Source organism: Melozone crissalis, unplaced genomic scaffold, assembly GCF_028551555.1.
Source record: "Melozone crissalis strain CALT ecotype California unplaced genomic scaffold, PUWL_Pcris_2 ptg000045l_1, whole genome shotgun sequence".
NCBI lineage: Eukaryota > Metazoa > Chordata > Aves > Passeriformes > Passerellidae > Melozone > Melozone crissalis.
In genome coordinates, this window is record NW_026535823.1 from 23,544,482 (window position 1) to 23,568,751 (window position 24,270).

Sequence of the window (24,270 nt, forward strand, 5' to 3'; positions counted from 1 at the left end):
AAAATCTCCATCCTTTTTGATTAGACCCATGTGGTTAGCAGGAGAAAGAAGCTTATTTATAGCTCTGAAGTCAGACATAACCCTGTCCCCCTGAAGAAGCAAATCAGCAGAATGAGAGCAGATATTTTAAAATGCCACTTTTCAGGGCTCATCTGCTTTAAGTTCAACATTTGATCTACAAGATGTTTGGAAAACTGGGATGAGCTCCCTGCACTATCAGGGAAACATCTGTATCTCAGATTAAAGAACAGGTGATTTATTTAAGACAGATTGATGTACCAGGAAGCTAGCCAGAAGAAATTTTTTTTTTTGAGGAGCTGCTAGTAATAATGTTTCAGACACAAGATAACAGGTATTATATGAGAAATTTCCTCAATACATTAGATACAGTAGAATCTTCAGTTGAAACTAGTAAGTAGGAAGTAGTGGAGCTACTTGCAGAAAACCAGTTCTGCAAGTAGCTCCACTACTTCCTACTTACTAGTTTCCTACTTTGCAGTCTTCCTCAATTTATCTTCCTGAAAGGAAACTCTGCTGGCCAGAGGTTGCCTCTATTCAGTATCTTACATAGCATGTGCAGTGAATTAAATAGTAGAATGAAAATTGTAATTCCTGACCAAAAATGCTCACAGTTTAAAACCAAGAGGTGTGACAGAAAGGACAGAACTGCTACATAATCAAGAGAAATAAGACTCCTTTTTACAGGCAGGGACTACAATACATACAGTTTTCTTCATGAATTTAATTTTTATCCATATCCATTATATAGTTTATCTATATATTTAAGATGAGCATGTGCTTTTTCTGAATGAAGCTTTCACTTTTCACCTGCTTTCTGCGATATCTATTCTAAACTCATTCCTCTTTCTAGGGAGGCAGTGCAAGATAAAGTGTCCAGGAGACAATAGCCATCTTAAAAAATGGTTCAAGATACAAAATGCTGGGGAATTTCAGCATAAGCAGATCTTTATTTTCAGCTTTGCAAGCTATGGTGCTGGAAACAACTTCACCTCCTCATTCCTTTTCATGAGGTTAGGTACTGTAAAATATGTTGCCTTGGGATTAGGATCATGCTTTTGTACTGCCACTGTCCAAGGGGACAAAGACTACTTATGCACTGAACCCCTACAAAGACTCAATTCCACCCTGGTTTTAATTACAACTTTCTTCAAACCACTAACTGTTTCTATGTCAGGTGCTGATTTGGCACTATTGAGGAAACAACCAATAAACTTCACAATCAATCTGCAGTTAGTAGTCAATCCAGCTTGCCCTGCTTGTTGTTTTCTTCCTTTGTACATTTTCTCATACAAAGTAGCAATAAATTGAAGACATGTGGTAAACTAGAGTAGCCTTAACCAGTCACATGTGGTCTCTCTCCAGTGCCCTCACTGAGCAGAATTACATCTGTCCATCTACTTTCACACAGGTAGCCAGAACACCTTTAACAAAATCCAGTGCATAACTTACTGTCTTCACATGACTGAAGAAGGATGATGCTAGTTTTGGCTGACAAAACATTTTCGGTGCCAGTTCTTTCTTCACATATCTGGGTACTTTAGTCCTTCATACTAATTTTTACTCCAGCCTATTCCTTGTGCCCAGGGAGTCAGAACCCCAAGGTTTACCACATCTTCCTGTGGAACTCTTCTAATTCTCCCTCTGTCCTCAACACTCACATCACCTCCCTGCAGTTTGTAACTTGAAGCCTTTGGTGTCACCTCCCTCGCATTCCAGGTTTCCTGACGCTGCAACACTTTGTAATTTGCTGGCATCACAGTGCAGCCTGACCCAAAACATATCTGCCTTTTTAACCCCTTCCCTTTCCAAAAGGTGACCTTAGCTGTGTGCCACAAGGGGAACTTCAGCAGTTCAGTTCAGTTCTTTTGGGTAGAATGTTTGTATGTGGTTCCAACAACATGCTGCAAACTTTACAAGTAAAGATATGAAGGTTTTGTTCAATGATTCCTACCCCTGCACAAACTCAATAACCTCAGTCACACCTGCAGCCCCACTCTTCCAGTTCCTGAACCAAATGCCCACTGCATCAAGGCTAACTGGCAAATATCTGCTGCAAACTCCTTTCTGGAGGGTACACTCTCCTTTTCCCTTTGCTAATCCTGGTTTGGGATACAGTTTTTCTGGTAAAACTACAGGTGAGACAGGTTTAGCTTCCTTGGTTTCTCTGTGAAGATCTGGTATTTTCTTGCTGTGGAGTGAAATCTAGAAGCAAATCTTGGGCCATTTGCTCTCTCTGATAATCAGAGCAGCCTACTTATGATTTCCATAAAAACATCATTTGAAGCAGAATGCTTTCCTGTATTTCCATGAAAAAAAGCAAAGCAGCAAAATATTTCATTTCAGACTATATCTACCACAGAGTCCTTACGGTACTGACTACCACCACGTCAACAAGACCTTTTCAAAGCATGGCTTACAGCAGACTCAGTATTTATCTGAGCTTTTCATGCTTGCCTTCTCAACTAACCTCTAAGTAGTCCAGATTTTTTTCCCTACTAAAGAGTCCCTTCCCCTGAATCTTTACTAGGGAAACATTAATTTTCCACAACCAAGGAAAAAGGATATAATGTGCAAATAAAATGGCCAAGCTCCTTCCCGTAAGTGTATACAGTGGGATGGTTTTACTAACAAACAAGAGATTTCGAAATATTTATCTGCAGGGATGGAATAAAGGATTCAACATGTTTTTCCTGTTAATATTATTTGTAACGCTCAGAGCGCTTCAGCACAAGGTCCTGTATGACCAGAGCAATTAGATGCTCCTGCTGCCAGAAGGTAGCAAACTAAGTAAAACAACAAGACTGGTAAAAATAAAGCCAGTGTTTGATAAAAACCAACAAACCAACCACTGACTGCTAAAACAAAAGCCAGTACAGGAACCTGAAACTAAATGAATCCATCCATATCTAGGTCTCATTTCAAAACAGCTAAGTGTGCCTAAGTCTACCAAATGAAACAACATTATAGAACCATAGAGTAATTTGGGTTGGAAGGGATCCTTAAATGCTATGCAGTCTACACCCCCCTAAATGAGCAGGGACATCTTTAGCTAGACCAGGTTGATCAGGGCCCCATTCAGCCTGGCCTTGAACATTTCCAGGCATGGGGCAGTCCCAGCTCCTCTGGGCAACTTGTGCAAATGCCTCAAAACCCTTACAGTAAACAATTTCTTCTTTATATCTAGTCTATATTCTTTTAGTTTAAAGCCATTAGCCCTTGTCCTATTGCAGCAGGCCAGGCTGAAGTTGAAGTAAGCATCAATTTTATAAGCACCCTTTAAGTTCTGAAAGGCCACAATGAGGTGTCCCTGGAGTCTTCTCTTCTGACGAACCCCGACTTTTTCAGTTTTCATAGGAGAAGTGCTTCAGCCTTCTGATCAGTATAATGTCTGATCATATGAATTATGGTCCATAAAGTTGAGAGGTGTGAGAAGAGAGACTGACAGTGAAGAATGAAGCAAAAAGAGTGGTTGAGTACCTCAGCCTTCTCCTCATCTGCTGTGACCAGCTGGCCAGCCATGCTTATCAGATCTACTTTTCATTTGCCAAATGGCACAATCCCCTGGGCAACCAAGCTTCAGTCAAGTCTGTGGGTGTTACACACTGTCCCTTTGCAAGAGAGCTACAATGAGGAGACTCCTGCCCCAAATATGCAGCAATCCAGGGACCCTCTTGTGCTGCTCCACCCCTGACGAAAACAGAGCAAAGGGGCAGTCCTGAGCCACTACAGGGACTAAAGACACACACAGCTACTGCAGGAACATCCCCACAGACAAGGTTTTCAAGCAACCTATGATTTTAACTCGATTAGTAGATTTTTTTCCAACTATGTAACTCAGTGTAGTCGTTTGTCACTGAGCTCTAGGGAGCCATCCAGAGGGAAAAAAAGAAGTGTTTTGCCACTGCAGCCTGCCACCTGGGCAGCCAGCATCTCTCAGCACTTGTGCTGTTGTATAAATTACATCCCTCCCAGCTTGGTCAAGTATGTCCATCATTCAGCACATATGTAATCTTTGCTATTTTATTGTCTCATTGATGGAAGAATTAGCTGCACAGTGGGAAACACATTAAGAAAGGACTACCAATTATTTTGCCCTGTTACTAGCTTCTTTAATCCCCTGTAATCTCTTCTAAGGGGGGATTCATATCTACTCAAATCACTTCACAGGAGACATATATAATGTAATAGAAGCCCTACACACCAAAGCAAACAAACTCAGCTTCTGGCACTCCAGAGTATCAAATGCACCGGCCATTGCTGGAGGACAGATCATAATTTGCAAACAGTATGCAATGGACTGTCCAAACTAACCCCAGTTACTTGATCCATTCAGTTGGGAAAGTTATCATCACCTAGGCCATGACCTCTGTTCCTCCAGTAATGAGGCAACCACTGCCTAAGAAGAGATACCTGGTTTTGTTCTAAGCACCTTGTGGTGTTCCCACCTACACAGCAAGAATTTATCCATTTCAGAAGCTGGTGTTAAATACCAGCTGTGAAGTTATTCAAAACCTTTCTTCTGGTTTGGAGATACAATTTGTGGATCTTGATGCTGCAGCAGTTACGGCACAGGACCCTCAATCACATAGGAGAGCTACCAAGAAATAAACATTTTAAATTTTGGTTTTGGTGAGTTTTGTTTGTTTGTTTATTTTGTTTTGCTTTTCCTATATTGGCAAAATGAACTGAAGCTGCTGATCACTTTTGCAGCTCAGACAGGAAGAAAAAGAAAGATTCAACCCAGAGAAGCTAGAGGTCATAGAAGAGGCAAGGGAAATACTAAGGCAGTGCCATGTAGTTCTTGATAAATGAACTTAGAATGCAGAGCAATTTTTGCATTTGGTTGTTCCCACTACCCCAACTTTAAAAGATTTATCTGATCTTTCTGTCATCTGAGTTATTTATACACCTTTGTCTTTTCCAGAAGTGTCTCACTGCAGTCCTCTCAGTCTACTGCTTCAAGCTGGTGTTACTGCAATGAACACTCCTGAGAATGGCCTGCAGTTGCCACTCACATTTGACTTGGGCACTTTTATACTAGACCATTAGTCTGGTTGAGCTGCTCATGTCAGTATAAAAATGTATATTCTTTAAATGACCCAGTTTTTATCCACTTCTCAATGCAATTTCAGAAGTTTCTAATATACAACACCTTAGTTGGTAAAACTGCCTTACTTGTAGGAAATCTGCTGTGCAATATAAAAATGAATTAGATCTGTCAAGGCACTTTATTATGCTCATTTTGACCCGTATCAGCCAACACATACTGACTTTCCAATTAAAGATGAAGACATTTTCTAAAGTTGTGATTAGATAAAGCCTAAGATGTTTTAGAGACACTTGGGAGAAGAAGTGTTTATAAGGAGTTGTCCACTGTGGACAGTTTAGAGCAAAACCACATATAATTTATCCACCTGTTCCAAATGGATCCATCAACACGAGTAAGAATGATTAGCATTTTAGCAAAAATCCATCAGATTTAACCAAAGTAATGAAAGACAGTCAAAATACATTGAAAAATACATAGAAATCCTTCACTGCAAGCAAGGCTTCTTTCAACAAAACTCAGCAGCTAGAGTACTTCTGTTTCTCACTACCTGTGTATGCATGACTTCATGCCCCTCTAATCTTAAGACATATCATGATGCAATAAGAAATAATTTATCAGCTCAGTATCTGTGCAGATCTACATAATATTAATTAGAGTATGCTTTGCAATAAAGATCCAGGGTCTATAGTCTTAATTCTGCCTGGAGACGAATAATTACAAATCTGACTCCAGTGCATCAGTGTTCAGTAACCACAGAGCAGCTAAAGGGGGTAAAACCCCTGGGACTGTGAGGTTTTTCACTCTTTGGTGGCTATATTGCTTTCACTAAGAGTGACTAGGGATCACATTGTTTTCTAGAACTCACAAAAATGTTACCCCAAAAGTCAGTTTATCTCTCTTAAAGATAATATATCACCAACTTTACAATGCTTGTGGAATTTTGTGAAATGCTTACCATAACAGCTCTGGGATCGATTTAGGATTTAGAGCACTACTAAATGCCAATGCAGACAAATACAAGATGATCTGAGACTCTTCATAAAAAGTAGTGCTATTTATACACTTAGCTGCCTCTGCTATTTAATGGCAGAGCTGCTGACCTCATATGCAAAACTAAACCATTATGATTATGGCATCAATTCATTAATCAAAATGACAGAGGGTCTCATGATCAAATGAGAGAGGTCCCTTTACTTTTTATGACAGTAGTGCTTGTGATACAGCCATACTGGATCCATCTGTGATTGAACTGGAAACCAGCTATTTTCTATACTCAATGGAATTCTGATTTATGATGTGCTTGAAATTACTGTGGATTTCTATTAAAGACAAACACTTTGTGGTAAGGTACCATACTTACCTGTAATTTAGTTATGTAACAGTAGTATCCTCCATAGACCCCACATCCTTTGGGGTTTTATGTTTTTCAGATATGCAACTTTCAGAGCCAACTTGGCATTTTTTAAGAGTTTGGCCTTTTTCCTGAGGCCATAAGCAAACCTCAAGCCATGAAGGAGCAGAGAATTTATACAGGTCTGCACAGACTCAATCAGCAGTTTCCTTTCCACTGACATCCACAGGAAGCCAGCATGTATGGAAAGATGGGGCCATGCAGACATCAACAATTACAGACAGGCCACTTTTCCCACATTTGGAAATGTACAGCTCAAGGCTAACTATTTAGTCAGTGTCTTTAGTGCATGAGAAACCTCTACTAGTTGGCAGATTTTCTCTTTGAAAAGTTTATTAATTTATTTTATTACTCAGCATAGGCAATGGTAAAGTAAAGGCTGCAGGATGACAAAAAAAGGGCCAAAGAAAATCACATTTTAGGTGAAGCTGTAATGTTCAAATGTGAGAAGAATATTTCTAGCTGGCAAGCATACCACTTTAAAATATGCTTTGTGCCTCAAAATATTTCAGGGATACTCACTGATCCAGCCACTAAAATAACACTTGGAAGAATGACACACAAGCTCATACAGACTCATACATCCACTTAACTTACTTACACATTCTGAAGATGACAGGGTCTACTGTAAAAATAAGACATTTATGTTCCAAGACTCTTTTAGTTCATTTCACTTGTGCACTTCTGGACTGCTTATAGAGACTTATGTATGACTTGGTCTTTGGAAGCACACCCCCATCATCTCTTCTGGCTAAGGATTCTTTACAGGACAAAAATTACTCACTCAGGATCTATCTAGAAAAAGAAACTGCAAATTTAGGGAAGTAAGGTACAAAAAGGTAACTTACCCTTCCTCAATTGTAACAGAATTCATTATGATACAGTTTGTTATCTTAACTCTGTCTTTTATGGTACACATGCTGCCGATGATGGAGTGTTTGATGGATGTCTTCTCTCCAATTTGTGTGGATGACCCAATGATACTGTCTGACCCAATCTAGGGAAGAAAAGAACAGAAACTAGCAAAAGCACATGGAGCTCTCTGATATGTGTTCTCCATACATCTCTCCCAAAGCACGTCTCAAGCACTCATCAATAAAGTTTACCCTGCTCTACCCTGAGGGATCCTTGGCAGAGGAAAGACCTGAAAATTTAGGGCCCATCCCATAGGCAGACAGACAGTCTGCCCAAGGTCTGTTAGCCTGGTAAAACTCCTAAAAAAATCCAGTGGATCTGGCTTTGTAGGCTTCCTGCAGAAAGGTAAGCACGGTAGGCACGTTCCTGCTGGTACTCACTGGTTTCACTCAGGTTTGCCCTGTGAGACCTGTTAAAGGGAGGCTTGAAGCTGGCATTCAACCAAAACACATTAGCAAGAAGCAAAGCTAAAATACTGATCCTTTCTGGGTTTGGTGTCCTCAGGGAGGCAAACTGCTCAACTACCAGGAACTGCCATTAGGGAACAAGAGGTTGCAGTGTCTGACTTGGGAGTAAGATAGACTTTTTACCAAACATTTTAAAAGAAAGAGACTGAAAGGCAGGAACCCATGGGTGAGCCTACAGAAGACTCTGGGTTGCATCACCTACGTTCCACCATTCCACACTTAAGAACTCGGCTTCACTTCCAACAATGGGACTGAATTTTAGCAAGCAGTTCTTGAAACAAATGGCTGCAGACTACTGAAAGAACAGAGAAGGGAAAAGGCAACACTTACCATGCCTCTGTCAGTGATCTGTGCAGACCCATGAACCAGTGACTCTTCCAGTCCCAGATTAAGCAATAATTTGGGAACCTACATGAAAAAACCCACATCACAAATTAACATGATAGTGCTGTATCCACAAGTTACATAAACAGCTCAAAGATGGCTTTGGTTTCCATTGCACAAGGGTATTTGCCACAAACATTTTAAGTTATGGGGAAAGGTAGGTCACTGCACTTCAAATGTCCACCAGTTATGTGTGATTTATCATCTCTCACTTCTGTACAGGAGACAGGTACACTACTACCACAGTGCACTACATGTCTCCTTTCAGCTCAGCTTCCCACCTGTGGAGAAGCAGTGGCTCAGCAGCAGCAAACAGGCTGGCTCCAGCTGAGCACAGTGACATCCTGTATGTCACCACAATGTCCAGCATCTGCCATTCCTAATGCAGCTCAGCTTGTTTTACACTGTCCAGTAAAGCCAGGGAGGGAAGCAAGTAATAACAAATATAAACCAGTAAACTGGCATAAAAAGACGACTGCGTCCAGCCCACTCTATAAGATAGCACTCTGAAGCATGGGCAACAAAATTGTATTTTGGATATTTAAGTAGACAGAAACTAAAGATGATCAAGTGGCTATTCCAGATGATGGAAAGCTGCACAAGAAAAGGCTCTTGACAGGGAGAAGGCAGGTGTTAGATAAGCAGACAGAGCAGCAGTAGGTAATAAAGAGAGACACAGCCCATGAGGTAGCCAAGAACAAATCCATGGAGAGCAATTCTGAACTGGCTCCTGAAAGGAAGGGGAACTAGCATTGTAGGAGATGGGATATCACTCCATCATTCCTCCTTTTGTGGGTGAAAGAGCAGCCTGAGGCATTCTGCATCTCCTGGCTGAAGCCAAGGTCACACAGCACAGAAGAAATGATGACAGCAGGGATGGGGATGTCAGGGGAGGTGAGAGCATTACAGCAATGCCCAGACACAGTGCTACACAGTTACTGGCAGGGGTGATGCTATGTATGATGTCTCTTGGTAGGACAGAAAGACAGGGATGTATGAGGGCTAAGAGGTCTGTGTCACAGCAAATTGTCTGGCTGAATGAGAGGCAGCCTGTGCTGGGGCTGGTGTGGAGCTCTGCACATGCTGCTTGGCCATCCAGGATGTGGGCACTCACTGTCCATCTGGGAGGTCATCTGGAGTCTCACCACAGTGATGGTGAAACTGAGTTTGCCTCAAAGGAGGAAGCAGCATTCATGAAGTCTTCCTTTTCTCTACCCAAGCACCTATTTTTACAAAACTCTTAGAAAAGCTTATCTCCAAGATCTCTATTGTTCTGTTAAATTTGACTGAATGTTGCCAGCAATTTCCAAAGTTGCTATTAAGGAACTGCTACACAGTACAATTGTGTAAAATTATTTCCTTAGAAAGCTGGGATAACAAGAGCTGACGGTTAAGGAATGAACCTCAAAAAGCAAATCCCACAGATCTGAAGAAGATGGGATGAGATGAGTTCAGATTTCTGAGCTATCATTTCAATTTGCTTGTTGCCCCAGTAGACATTTTCACATCTGTAGTTCTTTATATCTTGAAGTTGGCCCTTCCCACTAGACTTGGATTTTGTTTATTTTTTAAATGCAAGAGTAGATTAGATCCTTCAGTCCAAGGTGCAGGCACTGCAGAAAACCACCAGGTTACCAGAACACCACAAACTAGGCAAACCTGCCTGGATGATGCTGGCTGGGTGAAGAGATGTCCCAACATGTCACCTGACACAAAGATCCAGGACAGGAACACACACTAAAGCATACCTACAGCATAGGTTGGAAAGATTCCTACTATCCAGTGCTGATCTGCAGGAAGGGAAAAAAATGAAGAAAGGCTCTTGACCTCCCCAGTGGAAAGGTGGTGGGGTGAAATAAATAAAGGATTTTACTGGCCAGAGCAAAGGCCTTATTAGAATCAGTCAGTGGTAGTGCAGCCTGAGGGGTAACCCACAAAAGCTACAAGCTCAAGCATTTTGCTCTGAAAAGAAAGGTTAGACTGGGGGCAGGAGTCAGAGGGAGTGCCTGGGTCAAGGGAAGGTTTAAGATGTGTTTGGATTTAATTCATCTTACAAAGAAACTATTTCCTGCTATTGAAGATAACTCCCTCCTGAACCCACCTGCCCACACACAGGCTGCAGGCATCCAGAAACCCAGCTGGAAGTGAAATGATGTGAGCAGTGTTTCCTCACCAGAAGGGCAATGGGTTAGGATGCCATTCCTTCCCACAGCTACTGGACTGGACTGCTACTGCTATGTGAGTCTGTCCTTTGGGATCTCAGAGTTATAGGTCCTGACTTTGCAGCAAGGGGACAAGAATCTGGTCTGTGAAGGCCAAGATAAGAGCAAACTAAATACCCAAAATCTTCCTTAGAGACCAACAAAACAGGTAACTCTGCGCCCCCCCATCCCCCCAATCAAATTAAATGTGCATCTTTTATGAGGATTAGCAAGAGAAACAAAATGCAGTGGCACTAAAAAAGGAACTGCTTTCTCACAACTCCTCATTAAGCTCCATTTTATGTTTTACCTCCACATAGTTTCCTTAGAAATTTTACCATCCTAAAAAAGTTCAAAATTCAAAGAAAATCCTTTCCAACGTTGAAGGCCCCAATGTGACTTCAAAACACTAATTCTTTGTACCACCCAGGAGCAAATATATTTCCTGAACTAACCAAAATGTAGAATATTTAGGTTGAAAAAAAACCCAGTCAAAAACAAAAAACCAACACAAAAAATCCCACATGGAGTCTGACTGGCTTAACTCAATAACTTTTTACTGAAGTGGCTGCTGCCAAATGTACACGCACACTTCCCTTAGCAAGTGGTATTCTCCCTTAACCCTTTGGACACACTTGCTCCTGCTATTTTTGGGAAGTTTTCTCTGACAGCAGTGCTGCCTTTCTTCCTCATCTCCCTAAGCACAAAGCAAATCACTTTAGTTATGTGTTCCTCTACAAACATCAAGGAGAAAGAGCTCCAGTGTGTAAACTCATGCTGCCATTCCACAATTCTGCTTTGCATGAATTAATCCATTAATGTTGTCAAAAAGAAAGTAACTCAGTTTGAAAGCAAATGCAAGGCAGTGACCGCTTCCAGAATGCCCAAAACAACTTTTTCATCTTTCCAGCCCCACTTCCAGAAATATTGAGTCTTTCCTTACTGGTCTTTCAAAACTAGAGGAAACTGTCCATTCATGACAGCAATGAAGTTCATCACTAGCAGAGCAAAGTACAGAGAACTTGTATACTGCATCAGTCAATGTAGCAAAAAACCCCCCACAACCCTGCCCCACAAAGATATTAAGAGCTTTTAATCACCAGCTTGTTAGGTAGTACAGGATTTCCCTAATTCTCATCTGTTATTTTTTTCTTTTATGAATTCTCAGTAGTGTGAAAGTGAAAGCTGCAACAGATGCTGCCTCAGATCAAGAGTTCACCTCTGTCTGTACCTGGAGTCCCAGAGTAGGAAAACCTGTTCATAAAAGAATTCTTTTATAATGGAAATCATTAGGCAAATGAAATGAAAGGGTAGTTTACATCACTCTTCAAATTGTTAATAATCTTTGCTATTATCACAAACAAACATCTGCTAGGAAGAGTCCAGTCAGAACTGACCTTGCTTTTAGGACATGGCGGACATTGATTAAATGAGCTATCAAAGTTACTTCCATTCTTATTTTCCACACTTTGTGGCTCTTTGGCTGCAGGTCTTGCCACTCCCAAAAACCCACAAGAGTGTGTAGGATGAGGGTTTTCTCAGCTAAATCAAATCTGGAGTAAATCAGTGACAGAACTGTTTCCTGGCCTCACGTCCTATCCAGCCAGCAGCAGGGTGATGTGTGCCTGGATAACGTGGCTCTGGTTCAATTCTCACATTCTCCTCAGCTGTGTCACAGGGAGTCATTCCTGCAGGGTGAAATGTCCTGTACTGCTGGATTCCCAGGTGGAACCTCTGTATTTTCCTCACCTGTCTGTTGGCTTCAATGTAGAGTCCAAGAGTATTCACTCGGCAGCACAGCCCCTCCTTCATGATATGGACGTAGCAGCGCACCTTCCCCTCGTGGAGAGTTTCATTCATATCTCCTCTCTGATCATTCCAACAAGAGTTATCTGGAGCAGGTTTCAGCAAGCTATTATCTTCCTTTATGAAACTATAAATGTCTGGAGAACACACACATGCATGAAGTTAGACAGGATTTAATGAAATACCTTCTGAAGAGGAATACTATTAAAATGCTGTTGGTGAAGGGAAATATTCACCTCGCCTCATCTCCATGGCTAGATATTCAGCAATCATTAACAGATTTTATCACATGTAGTGAGTAAGTGCTTATTTTTATTCTGCAGGTGTGAATTAAGGAATCAGGACACATGCAATGTTTTGCCCAAGGTCACACAAGGAGACAGCAGAAATACTAGAAATAAAATCCAGAATCTGAGATCCTGTCCAGTTCCCAGTACAGGGTGGTTAAGGTTTAGTCTGTTGTCCTACCCAATTTTAGGAACTCCCTACTAAAATTACATTTTCAACAATGAATCTAACTTTTTTCCAGAAAAAAACCCCAAACAAACTAGAGCTCCTAGCTGATTTGCTAATGGTTTACACCAAAATAAGGGAGGACAAAAAATGCATATAGCACACAATAGTATTTGAAAAACAAATCCACTAGAATATTTGCTAGGGAAAAAAAGGTTCTTCTGCTGAGGAAAAAAAGCTGAGTATCTAAAATAGTGTTTCAGGCTAGTTCTGTACTCTACTCCATAGCTCAGCTGTAGCATATGGGCTTTAAAACTTCCATAAACCCAAATCTTTGATATTGTACTGACCAAGGGATGCTTGCTCTTTTTTCTTTTGGTCCTCTTCTTTGTTGTCTAGTCCTTGCTGCAATGATGCAGGAGAAGAAAACTGTTTCCTAACCAGATGTGGAATCAGTTCACTCCGGAGAGATGTGATTGTCCTGGGGAAAGAGACACATGAGGCCTGTGAATGCTAAAACTTATGTCTTCATTTTCTTTGCATAACATCATCAGACATTTTGCACATTTCATGAGGATGAACCAAAATAGCAAGACATTAAGACAATGTCCACTAGTCATCTGCTTCCTTAATGCATTAAAATATAAAGAAATATTCAAAATGAGGAAAAAGCTTCATTTTCAGAACTATGTCCCCTATAGTTTAACAGATGTGACTATAATTTAATATGTCATTATCCTACAATTCATACTTCTGTGCAGATGGAATGCAGAAAGTACCAACATTGTAATGACAAAAACGGAAGTAATTTTATATGGCTTAAAAAAGGCATCAATTGACTGGAAAAGAGAGAATAAAGCACCCACAGAGGGAAAACCTAAGCAGCTCCTCTTCTTTGTGATAAAAATATGGAAATGCTCAAGCATATATGAAATATCAGATCACTGAAGTAAAATTTTTATGATGCATTAATTATATTCCTGTTCAAATGACAGATCCAGAACATTTTAAAGACTCAATCCTTTAACAAGAGAAATTAAGACATTTCAGTTTAGGTCCCAAGATCTTAATTTCCTTTAGATGCTCCAATATAAAAGGTGTAAGTGAACAGAAAGCTTCCAGAGGCATCAGCTGACAATACACCCATCCTACCCTTGTACAGAATTCAACTTTTATTGTATCCATTCTGATACCCCAATACTAGGAGTGGGGAAATCAGGAGGAGTTTTATCCCAAATCACCTATGCCTTAAACAAGGGTCCCAATCACAATGTATAAATCAATGTAAGAGTATCTCTACTCTTACATTGATTTATACATTGCAATGAATCAACAAAAAACTCTCCCAAAAGACAAATATCAACATAGAAAGTCTATTGTACCATGGGATTATAACCCTGCAAATTTAATTTTGACTATGAGAAGAAAATTTTATTTTTCAATAAAGTATGTGGGGAAAAAAACCAAATAAACAGTTTTTACAGTTGGAGTGCAGTCTTAAAATAGCTTTATTGTTGTTGTTTCATTATTTTAACAATCTCCATTTAGTTACTGAATTGTGGATTATTTAAAGTAGTACTTGGGAAAATCATGCGGAAAATGAACTCAAACTTGGCACGTGTAAGAGGAAGTGCTAAACTTCAGAGGAAGGGTTGGAGAACTAACACAGTGAATTTGGCTGGAGGAACTCAACAAATAACAACCCACAAAGAAAGAGGAGTTGTTTAGAATAGAAGACAGCAAAACTAGGAACTAACTAACAGATTAAATTACGAAAGGCAAGTACTAGAATAAGTACAGTGAAAATTATTTTGGTTGGCAAAATCTCTAGCAAAGGAGGATCTTACACAGTTCAAACTTTAAGACCAGCTCAAAGCCCACCCAGGCCCCTGTTGAGGTCAATAATAGTGAAGCAAACCTAAGGACCAAAACAGTTTTTCCTGTCTCCAGCTTTGAAGGGAAGATTCAGATGTGACTGCCAGTTCAGCCCTATGAACAAATACAGAATGTTTCTTTTCCTTGACAAACTTTTTCTTCAGCCCTCAGTGCAGGTTGTGTCACATCCTCTCTCCTGCAGCCCACCTCTGAAACTTTGCTTTTATGTTTTATTACAGTCAAGGAAAAGCTCTGGCCTTTAGTCTCTCCTCCTGCTCGAAAATAAGATTATAATCACCTTCAGATAGCTGTATTTCAGGAACTAACCAAGTGAAACACTTCACTCCCTAATCACCGAATTTCTGCCTGCTAACCACTCCCAGGCGCGCTCGGCCGCGGCCGCGCCGCGCTCCCACACACGAGGGGCTGTGCAGATGGGCAGTTTACTAGCTCCCAGTGTTTGCCTGCAGCTGTGCCATTCAGCAATGATTTCCTGCTTGGGTTTTATACTGCATCCAAAACCGACAATCCTCTGTTTCCCTCAGAGGCTGGCTATGGCATTTATAAGATATATTACCTATAAAATACCCAAGTATTTGGCAGTCTTAAATAGTCTGATGCAGAGGACAACACAACACGGTAGGAAATGAAAGCAGTGGAAAGGGGAAAAGATGAAGTTTTGCAGTTTTGCTTGGTTTTTGATGGTTTAATCTTTCTTGGCCAAACTCCTGAAGCTTTCCTGCAATTCTCTGAAGTGCTAGCCACATTCCTTTGCCAAAGGTGGAGCAAATCTCTGGGTCATCCATAAGATGTGGCTCAGAAACGCATCCTTCTTACTGGAAAAGGAAAACCAAGAAGGTTTGCCTCTGCTTGCTGTTGAAGCAATTTATATGCAACATTAAAGGAATTTGCCTTTGGAAAGTAATAAAAATACACAGTAAGGCCCTCTGTGAGAAAGATTTGGGAATTTTTCGCAACAGATCTTGCAAATGAAGATATACAAAGTGATAGCATGAGACTATTATCTGACTGTCAACAGAGGGAGAAACCAAACATCTTGCTGGAACTAGGAAAGGAATTGAAATCAAAGGAAATGCAGAGGGACTGAAGATCCTTCATCAAAAAAGACAAAAATTAGCAGGAGTTTGGAAGAACCAACTGGCCTGTAACCTAGTGATTAAAGAAGACAAACCAAAAAGGTTTCTGATCTAGTGTATTTAAAATTCTTACAACTAAATCCTAAACTTCACATGCCTATATTAAGAAGAAATAAACATAAGACTGTAGAAAAAAAAAAGCTGAAGAAAGCACCTTTTTTATTCTCTTCAGGTTTTAAAACTTGGAGCACCCTCGTTTCTAAAGCTCGTTGTTTTCATTAGCACCAAGTGAAAATGAAATATGCACTGAGATCCACAGAAGGAAAAATCTGCTACAACCAGGAAAAAGAAAGTAAAAGGGTGAGTGGAAGGAGAGGAGGGCACACAAAATTTTGGCAGAAATCCAATTCTAAGCCAATGTGGAGTAAGCATGCTCTTGACACCTCAGAGCAAACTCCAGAGGGTAGAGAGCATAAACATGAACCTGCTTTTGAGAAACATTTGCCAAAATAAATATGTTTTCATAAAATCTAGCCCAAGTGACAGGCCCTTTTTCATGACTTTTCATTCCCTAAACTTTGATTTTTGAAGTTCTATCTGTCTGTTTTCACCTCAACAGAAAGTAGCAGGTTTTTAATGAAACCACCAAAGATGGAGAGTGCTGTTAGATGTCTTCTTGTAAATGAAGAGAGGGGGACACACTAATCCCTGAAGCACCTTATGTGGCTCCAGAATCCTGAGAACAAGAGTCGGCAGCAATTTTGAAAGAGGCTGATACTGATCATATTTTAAGCATGCAAAAAGAAGTATCATCCCTGCCATTCATGCAGCAGGTCACAACTACAGGGGATGCTGGCAAGAGATGGTGCATAAATGGGGGAAATGAAGACAATGGGCAGTTGAAATTCATGGTGCAAGTGCAAGAAAAAAAAGTAGGAATTCAAGTGAAGATGAAATAGTTAAATATCAAAAGAACCTCCTGGAAAATTCAATATTAAATGTATCTAAGAGATTAGAGCACACATCAATTACTTGCAGTCAGCTATGTGGATTGCACACTCAGACTCACACAATATAAACTTAGAATGTTCAAGGTCAATTTTACTTAAAATCTAAAACATTAAGGGACAAAAATGGCTATTTGGTCAGAGAACTGTTATTTTACCAGCAAGACATAATTATACCTTTAGAATCCCTTTATCCCTGGTCCCTGTGCACTCTCTGTATTCCCAGTGTTTCTGGGATTTTTACATCTCATTAAAGGCACAGATAAGGTTCATGCTAAATTAAAAAGTTTTACTTGTGAAAGAACTTTTGGTGAAAACACCCCACCTAGGTCATTAAGCTTAACATTTAAACACAGCTATGCAGAGTGTTTCAGAAACTTTTAACCATAAATAAACTTAAAACAATCTACAACATGGCAGAATTCAGTTTGTATCTATGTATGTTATATTATATTACATTACATTATGACCCACAGAGGGCCAACTTTTACTTGTTGCTGAAAAGCAATTGCCTCTGGGATGAAGCTTATTGAAACTTCAGCAAGAAATGAAGAACAATGTAGCCAACTGAAACACAAGAAGAGTTTTGGGGGGAAAAACTCATACTGTCCCCTTAAAAAAAGACCCAAAAAAAGGACAAAAAAAGATTTCACAATTATGCTTTAATGGGCTGTGATTTCTGTTCTTAGATATATGTATTGCTGGAGACTCTGTCATAAGACATAGAAAATAATGGTTCTGACCAATGAAGATAAGGAAAGGAATCTCATAAAATATTTTACAATACAAGAGTCTATTTGAATCTAAGTTTAGGTGACCTTGCACAAGTCTAGGTAACTGTAAGTGCTTTTTTGCTTGATCCACAGCAGGAATAGGAGCATCCACAGCAGGAACAGGAGCATCCACAGCTTCTGCTTCCTGCAGCTAATTCTCACAGCTTCAGACACCCTGAACACAACTGTCAGTTCCATTTACCGGCTGTCATTCATTTTCATTTTCCATGTTTAATGTTAAACACCATAAAATAGTATTAATGAGTATTAGCATTCTAATATCCTCCCTGTTTTATTAATCTGTGATGAAGCATGAAATCTACTGCTGCTGTCAGCACCCACCTGTGAAATCTGCTGTTACCCGCCATGGGTAGCTGCAGGGGGCTTCCCTTGCTATCACTGTCAGCATAATCAGCTACATCTACAGGTGCAGATAGTGTTTGTGATTCCCCACTACAAACAAGCAGATCATTAGCCCTTTCATACCTATTTGTATCCTTTTTTTTTTTTAACAGGCAAATGTTAGCTCTTGTACAGCTATGCAAGTGTACACTGGGTTGGGTTCTGATCTTAGCTCCATGGCCTTCAACAGAGATTCTTCAGATCACATCAAAAGAACATGAGGCTGTATTTCAGACTGGTGCTCATAATTAATGTTAGAAATGTATACATAAATACAACTAAACAAATCCTAAGGCAACTTACAGTTTTGGCCAGAAAGGAGTTGCATGTTTATACAGAACAATAAAGATGTAAGAAAAAGGGAGGGAAGAATAAAAAAAAAAGAGGGTGTGTTGGAAGAAAAAGAAAAGTTAATTCTGAACCCTGTAGGTACATAGTTCATGGTTCTCATCGTTTAAAGGATAAAGCCAAATAACATTTAAAAATTCCATGTAAGCTGGGAGCTCTCTTGTTGAATCTCAACGTTATTTTCTCCTGATCCTTTGATGGAGATTAAAAATTTCCATGTGAATACAAAGAAAGAAACAACAGTTACTCTGAGATTTTTTCCCTGAGCATTTAATGCTCCAAACTAGAGCAGCCAGCCACCATTCCCATCTCCTCCCCCCTCCTTCAAGAAAAAAAAGTCAACTCACTTTGAAGAAAAGACAAAACAGACAAAACAGGGTCAGGGCAAGGGGGATTAGGGAAATGATATTTATATCATGGACCAAATTAAAATGTCAATGCAAGAGGCAGGCAAACAGCCCATGCCACATATATACACCAGGCATGTTTCCTCAAGGAAACAGGAAAGAGATTTGAAAAGAGTTAATGCAGTCCTGAGTTAATACCACCTGCCTCAGACTCAACACCACTTAAAAGACAGTGTTTGGGTCCATTTCCCACAACGCCGTTTTAACAAGCACAATGGAAAAAGGAATTACAGGACTTTTCCCCTTCTTCTCACTGATTCATTACTAAAAATGCTGGAATTTCTGAGACATGCTAAGAATGTGGAGAAAGCAGAGAAAGACTACATTAAAAAGGAAAAAAAATCAAGTGATAAATCTTGAGGGTGTGCCACATCTCTGCAGAAGGCTAATTCTGCCCTTACATCTTGCAATAATCCTTTTGCCTTTGTTTGGTGTAACCAAGACCAATTATAATAAAGGAAAATTCCAAAGTAACCAGGCAAGCCAATAAATTATCAGGCAATTAATTGTGCCTAATTCAATAACCTGCAGCACTTGTCACAGCATTAAACATCTGTTCTATCTTGCTATGTTCTATTTCTCCTGTTCTACTCTCAAAATCTGGACCACAAAAAGAGCAAATACATTTCTCACACCCTGCCATAATTTCATATTAATTGTCAGTGTCTCTTATTTTTGAAGTTAATAGCCTAGGGAGAAGACAAGGAAACTGAGAAATGTTCTACTAAAAGGTAATTCCACATGACTGCATTTGTGCTTCATTTGTCTTTCCATACTATTTTCTAACTAAAACCTTCAAGCCTGACAGCAACATACTCCCAAAGCTCACAAGAACGTGCATGACTCATTCAAAAGCCATTACACAGCAAGCCAGTAAAACTGCACAGCTTTGCAGGCTCCAGTTTATGAATGACTTCCCAAAACTGCAGAATCACCACCAAAACCCTACATTCTGGATGATGGAGGGAAAGCAGAAGACACGCAAGTGACAGTCACAGGCACCATAACACGGAGAGAAACCAGATCAAAGTATGGAAGGGATGGTATGGATGCAAACCACATAAAAGCTGTTCTCAAGTTCCACCAAGTCTGGATGCAGTTAAAGGAGCAGGGATCTAACTTCCACTTCTGCCAAAAAGCCCTTTGGGAAACAAGGCAGCTTTCTGAAAAATTGACCACAGAAATTAAAACTCCTCAATTACATACTCAAATCCTTTGAAAGCGTGTGCACACTCAGCTCAGGTCATCTAAGTAACCTTAACTCTGCCCACTTGCCAAACAGCCAGCAACACCCCACAGCTCCCAGCTAACACAGCTTTTGCACAGGAATGCCAGCAAGTTTAGACATTTTTAGAACTTTGCTCTGACCAAAAGTCTCCAAGGCCGTCGGAGGCCACCCAGGGTGTTTGGCAGGTTGTACACACTGCTGAGGAATGGATCCCATTCATTCCCAGACAGCATCCCATTCTTCTGAAACAAGCGCACCTGCAGCAAATGGGACTCCTTGCCAGAACTCATCTTTCCCGTTTCTCTCCCACCTCCGCCTTTGCAGCCATCTGTGTCTGACCTACCAACTTTTTTCTAAGTGCCTTTGAAATTAGGCTCCTTTTCTGAAAAAGAAACAGGCATTCTGACAATTTGCCTAAACAAACACATATATATGATGCATTTGATAAGGCTGACATGTATCCATAAACCGATGAGTTATGTAAGCTTTAGGTGCATAATTATGTATTTAAACACTTCAGACTTGTATAAAACATGTAAGTGTCAGAAAATCCAGACACGGCTGTAGCTTCACATGGGCAACCTCTTCCACCCCATTCCACTATTGCATCACAGGCCCTCGAGATGCCCACATGACTTTGCTCATTCTCCCTGCAGATACTGTGTTTGGTGGTCTGCAATCATACAGACCTATCCTCAGTTTGACTAATTTCTCTCAGCAGTCTGGGAAATAAACTGGAAGCTCTGATGTGCAATTCAATCCTGCTTCCACCTATACAAGTACCATTTCTATATCCTTCTCCCCAGCAATCACTCTGCCTTAACTCCCATCCTCTATACTCATTACTAATCCTTGCTCCCCAACTCTCTGCAGGACAACTCTTCTGTTCTTTTCACCACACTGTTTGCAATATGATCTTCTGTCTGTGATAAGACTAAACTTTTTTTTGTCTTCACTTTATCCTTTCTTGAAGAACTTTGAAAGCTTTTTGGCCAATGAATCCCATCTCCTCTTTTTCACAAGACAGCTTTTATTCATAATGTTCTTTCCAGGTGGTATTAATCCATAAAATTTTGGTGTAAAATGCTGTGGGAGCTACAGTTCATCTCCGCATCTTTGATTTAGGGGAAATATCACTCCTCTCCATTCAGCTATTGGACTTCTTCATAACCAGTAGCTCAACTCTACAGCATTCAGCATTTCCCATAGACTATTGAAAATGTTATACTCCTTTTTTTTTAGTTTTTTTTCACTTTAAGTAAAGAAATTCACAGTTGCTCCTCTTTGATTCAAGATTGTTCTAAGATCAATCCTTACTTCATTCTCTAGGCTCCTTATCACATTCAAAATGGAACTCAGAGCACCATTACTGATTGAATGATGGTTCACTAACTTAAGGAAGACACTTCTTAGCTACTCTATTTATGTATGAGTGCCCTATCATCACTGGCAGCATTTACTGTCCTATGTATAGGCAGGAAGTTAGATACCTCCCACAACAATAATTCAATGCAATAATAAAGTCAGCAAGAGTGCTAGAGACATATTTATGACTGTTCATGCTTCATTTGCCTTGCTAAGGCACAATGAAATTTAACACTGAACACCAAGAATAAAATTAAATTAAAAAAACTATAAGAAAAAGTGGAATACTAGGAAGACAATAATTGTTTTCTCTCTTTACCCAAAATTCAATCTGTCAGTAAAAGGGGACTCAGCATTTCAGAAGGATATATCAGTGACTGAGGTGTTGTGGAAGAAGAGATTTAGATGCAAAACAGAGAGGGACAGAAAAGAAAACATTATCTTGAAAATTGTACATTCAGATCATCTGAATGAAGAATACAAGGGAATTATATTTTTCACAGCAAGAGACACATATATGATGTCACAGTATAAGGATTGTATCCTCACAGGGAGATGCCCAGCAAGGCAAGATAGTAACTTTACCCAAAGTATTATCTTACATGCAAGTAGTGCTGGGTACAGAAAATGTACTGCATTGATAAAGGAATGTTTAGGGTGATACTGCCCAAGTGGCAGTGATTTAAGAAGAAAAAAATCAATGGGAAAAAAGCACACAAAGATGGGGGTAAACTAATTACTTCTCAGCTCTGAAATCACATCTCGTGTGAAGACAGAAGTCAGCTTGACTGAAGGTTACCCAAGGAAACTGAAACTGCATCAAACAGCGGAAAAATAGTTAACCATTTTTAATGTTTATTATCAGATCAGAACAAGCCCAGCTGAGGCCACCAAGAGGGCCAAGAGCACATGACACAAGAGGAGAAGCTGGGGGAGCTGGGTTTGTGCAGCCTGGAGAAGAGAGGGCTGTGGGGGAATCTGATTACCATTTTCCACTACCACAAGTGAAGTGATACAGAAGACAGACAGAGTCTTCCAAGAGGTGCACAGTGAGAGAGCAAGAGGCAACAGATGCAAGCTGCAACAAGGGAAATTCCAGCTGGGACATAAAGAAAATAACTTTTCAGTGAGTGGTACAGTCCTGGGACAAGGCCCAGTTTCCATCCTCAGAGATTTTCAAAACTCTACTGCAAAAAAACCCCTGAGCAACACACGAGTTAGACTTGAGCAGGAGGCTGGACTAGATCTTGCTAGACATTCCTCTCCAATCTAAATATTTCTATGATTCTATAATTGAATGACATCTTTCATGCCCTTCCTATATTTACCTTCTTTACAGAATCCAAAGAGTCATAATAAGATGCTGTAAGTCACAGTTAGAGAACAAAACTGACACATTTTAACATTTACCTTAGAAAAAATGTGCATTAGGAGCAGCATTAGCTCCAATGCAGCATATCCAAAGATATGTCTACTCCCAGGTAGTCTGCCAACAGGAAAAGGAATTGTATTTCTTACAGAAGGCATTTGCTGAAAATCATAATGTGTTTAAATCTAGTTTGGATCATTAGGGCTTTTCCCCCTGAGGTTTCAGAAGTAAGCTTGATTGGTACCATGGAAAGATGATAGCAGTAATGATACCCTGGGGGATGAGGACATCAACAAATTTTAAATTCTGGCATTTCTAGTAAGGAGCAGGGAAAGCTCCAACAGCTGGATATGTTTGACAAGGAAAGGAAATAGGGAAGATGAATTGCCATTTCACATTGTAATAGATTAAATGCACTAAGGAGGAGTCTGGGTTGGGTTGATTGCAGGGTGTTTTTACCCCTTTTTCTCTTCCTTGTTTGAAAAGCTACAATCTATTTGTCCTGACTTCACACAGTATACTTCCTGTAGGAGCTATTTGTTTATTTATCCATTTTAATCACAAGGAAAGCATTCATTATAAAATCTCTCCTTACAGCAAAGGAGAAACCTTCCAGCCACACGGCTGACACATGTTAACTTGCAGGTATTCACAGAGCAGGTTCTGTTTTAAGCCATCTTTCAGGCAGCCACACAAAGACCACCAAAGCTGGGTGTTCAGCTCTGCCAGACCTCCCCCAGGCAGCAGCCCTTGCCAGGAAACACAGGTGACAGCCTGAATGATAAAAAGGCATTTAGAGGGGAAAAAGAAAAAATGCACTGGTTTAGTCTGGGCAGTACCTTAATATAAACCTGCAGGGGCCTTTGTGTACAGCAGAGCACACAGCCATCCAAGCAGGAGCTCCAGAGACAGACACTCACACCTCCAGTTTCCAAAGATCTCACATTGCCCTGCCCTTTAGCGAGGGAGAAGGGTGGCTCTGCTGCAGCTCTTTTCATGGCCACAGATCTCCCAACACAGCACTGAGACAGCAAACCCTCCTCTCCCCTCTTGGTGCTGGCCCAGCAGAGGCACTCTGTACACAGCAGAGGAGAGCTGAGCAGAGAAGTGTGCTCTGGGATTGCAGCTGAAGCAGTTTGGAAAGGCAGAGCACTATGACCTCACACAATTTGCTCTTATTTAGTTTAAAAAAAAAATACCAACCCAAACCCCAGTGTTTAACTTTGTAAACAAATCATACTGACTTTGGCTATAAAGTTCACTGCAAATTTGCTCAGTTCAGAAAAGAGTTTCTCTTCTGGCAGATTCTGGCAGGCGGCTCTCCAGCGCTGGAAGAACTGCAGAAATCTGATTTGTTTTCTTAGCTACACTCAGACTCTCACAGGGTGCACCCTGAGACGAGGGCTCCCCAGGGAAAGTGGGATTCCCTGGTGGCAGGCAAGATGGTAGCACTCAGCATTCCCAGGATAAGGCACTGTGAATTGCCAACTCAGACCTTTTGATGTGAGCACAGTGCTGCTGTTTGTCATTCTTGCCTTTCCAGTACCACAATTCATCCTTCTGGCCACAGGAAGAGCTGCCCACTTCCCAGGTGACTGTACCTGGGAAACTGTGGCATTTTCTACATCCAAAACTTCAGAAGGACTAGATTCTGGACAAAATGGTGATTTTCAAAACACATTACTAAACAC

At 40.5% G+C, this 24,270-nt stretch overlaps 1 protein-coding gene across 1 annotated transcript in view; it reads right to left on the reverse strand.

Annotated features, from left to right (window-relative positions):
• The window catches only part of EIF2B3 (eukaryotic translation initiation factor 2B subunit gamma), a 95,814-nt gene that overhangs the window by 17,053 nt on the left and 54,491 nt on the right, over positions 1–24,270 (reverse strand). The window contains exons 6-9 of the mRNA XM_054285797.1: positions 13,059–13,189; positions 12,199–12,392; positions 8,195–8,272; positions 7,331–7,479 (exon numbers count right to left, since the gene is read on the reverse strand). Of these exons, the coding sequence (XP_054141772.1) occupies positions 7,331–7,479; positions 8,195–8,272; positions 12,199–12,392; positions 13,059–13,189 (552 nt within the window). The remainder of the gene's footprint in view (positions 1–7,330; positions 7,480–8,194; positions 8,273–12,198; positions 12,393–13,058; positions 13,190–24,270) is intronic.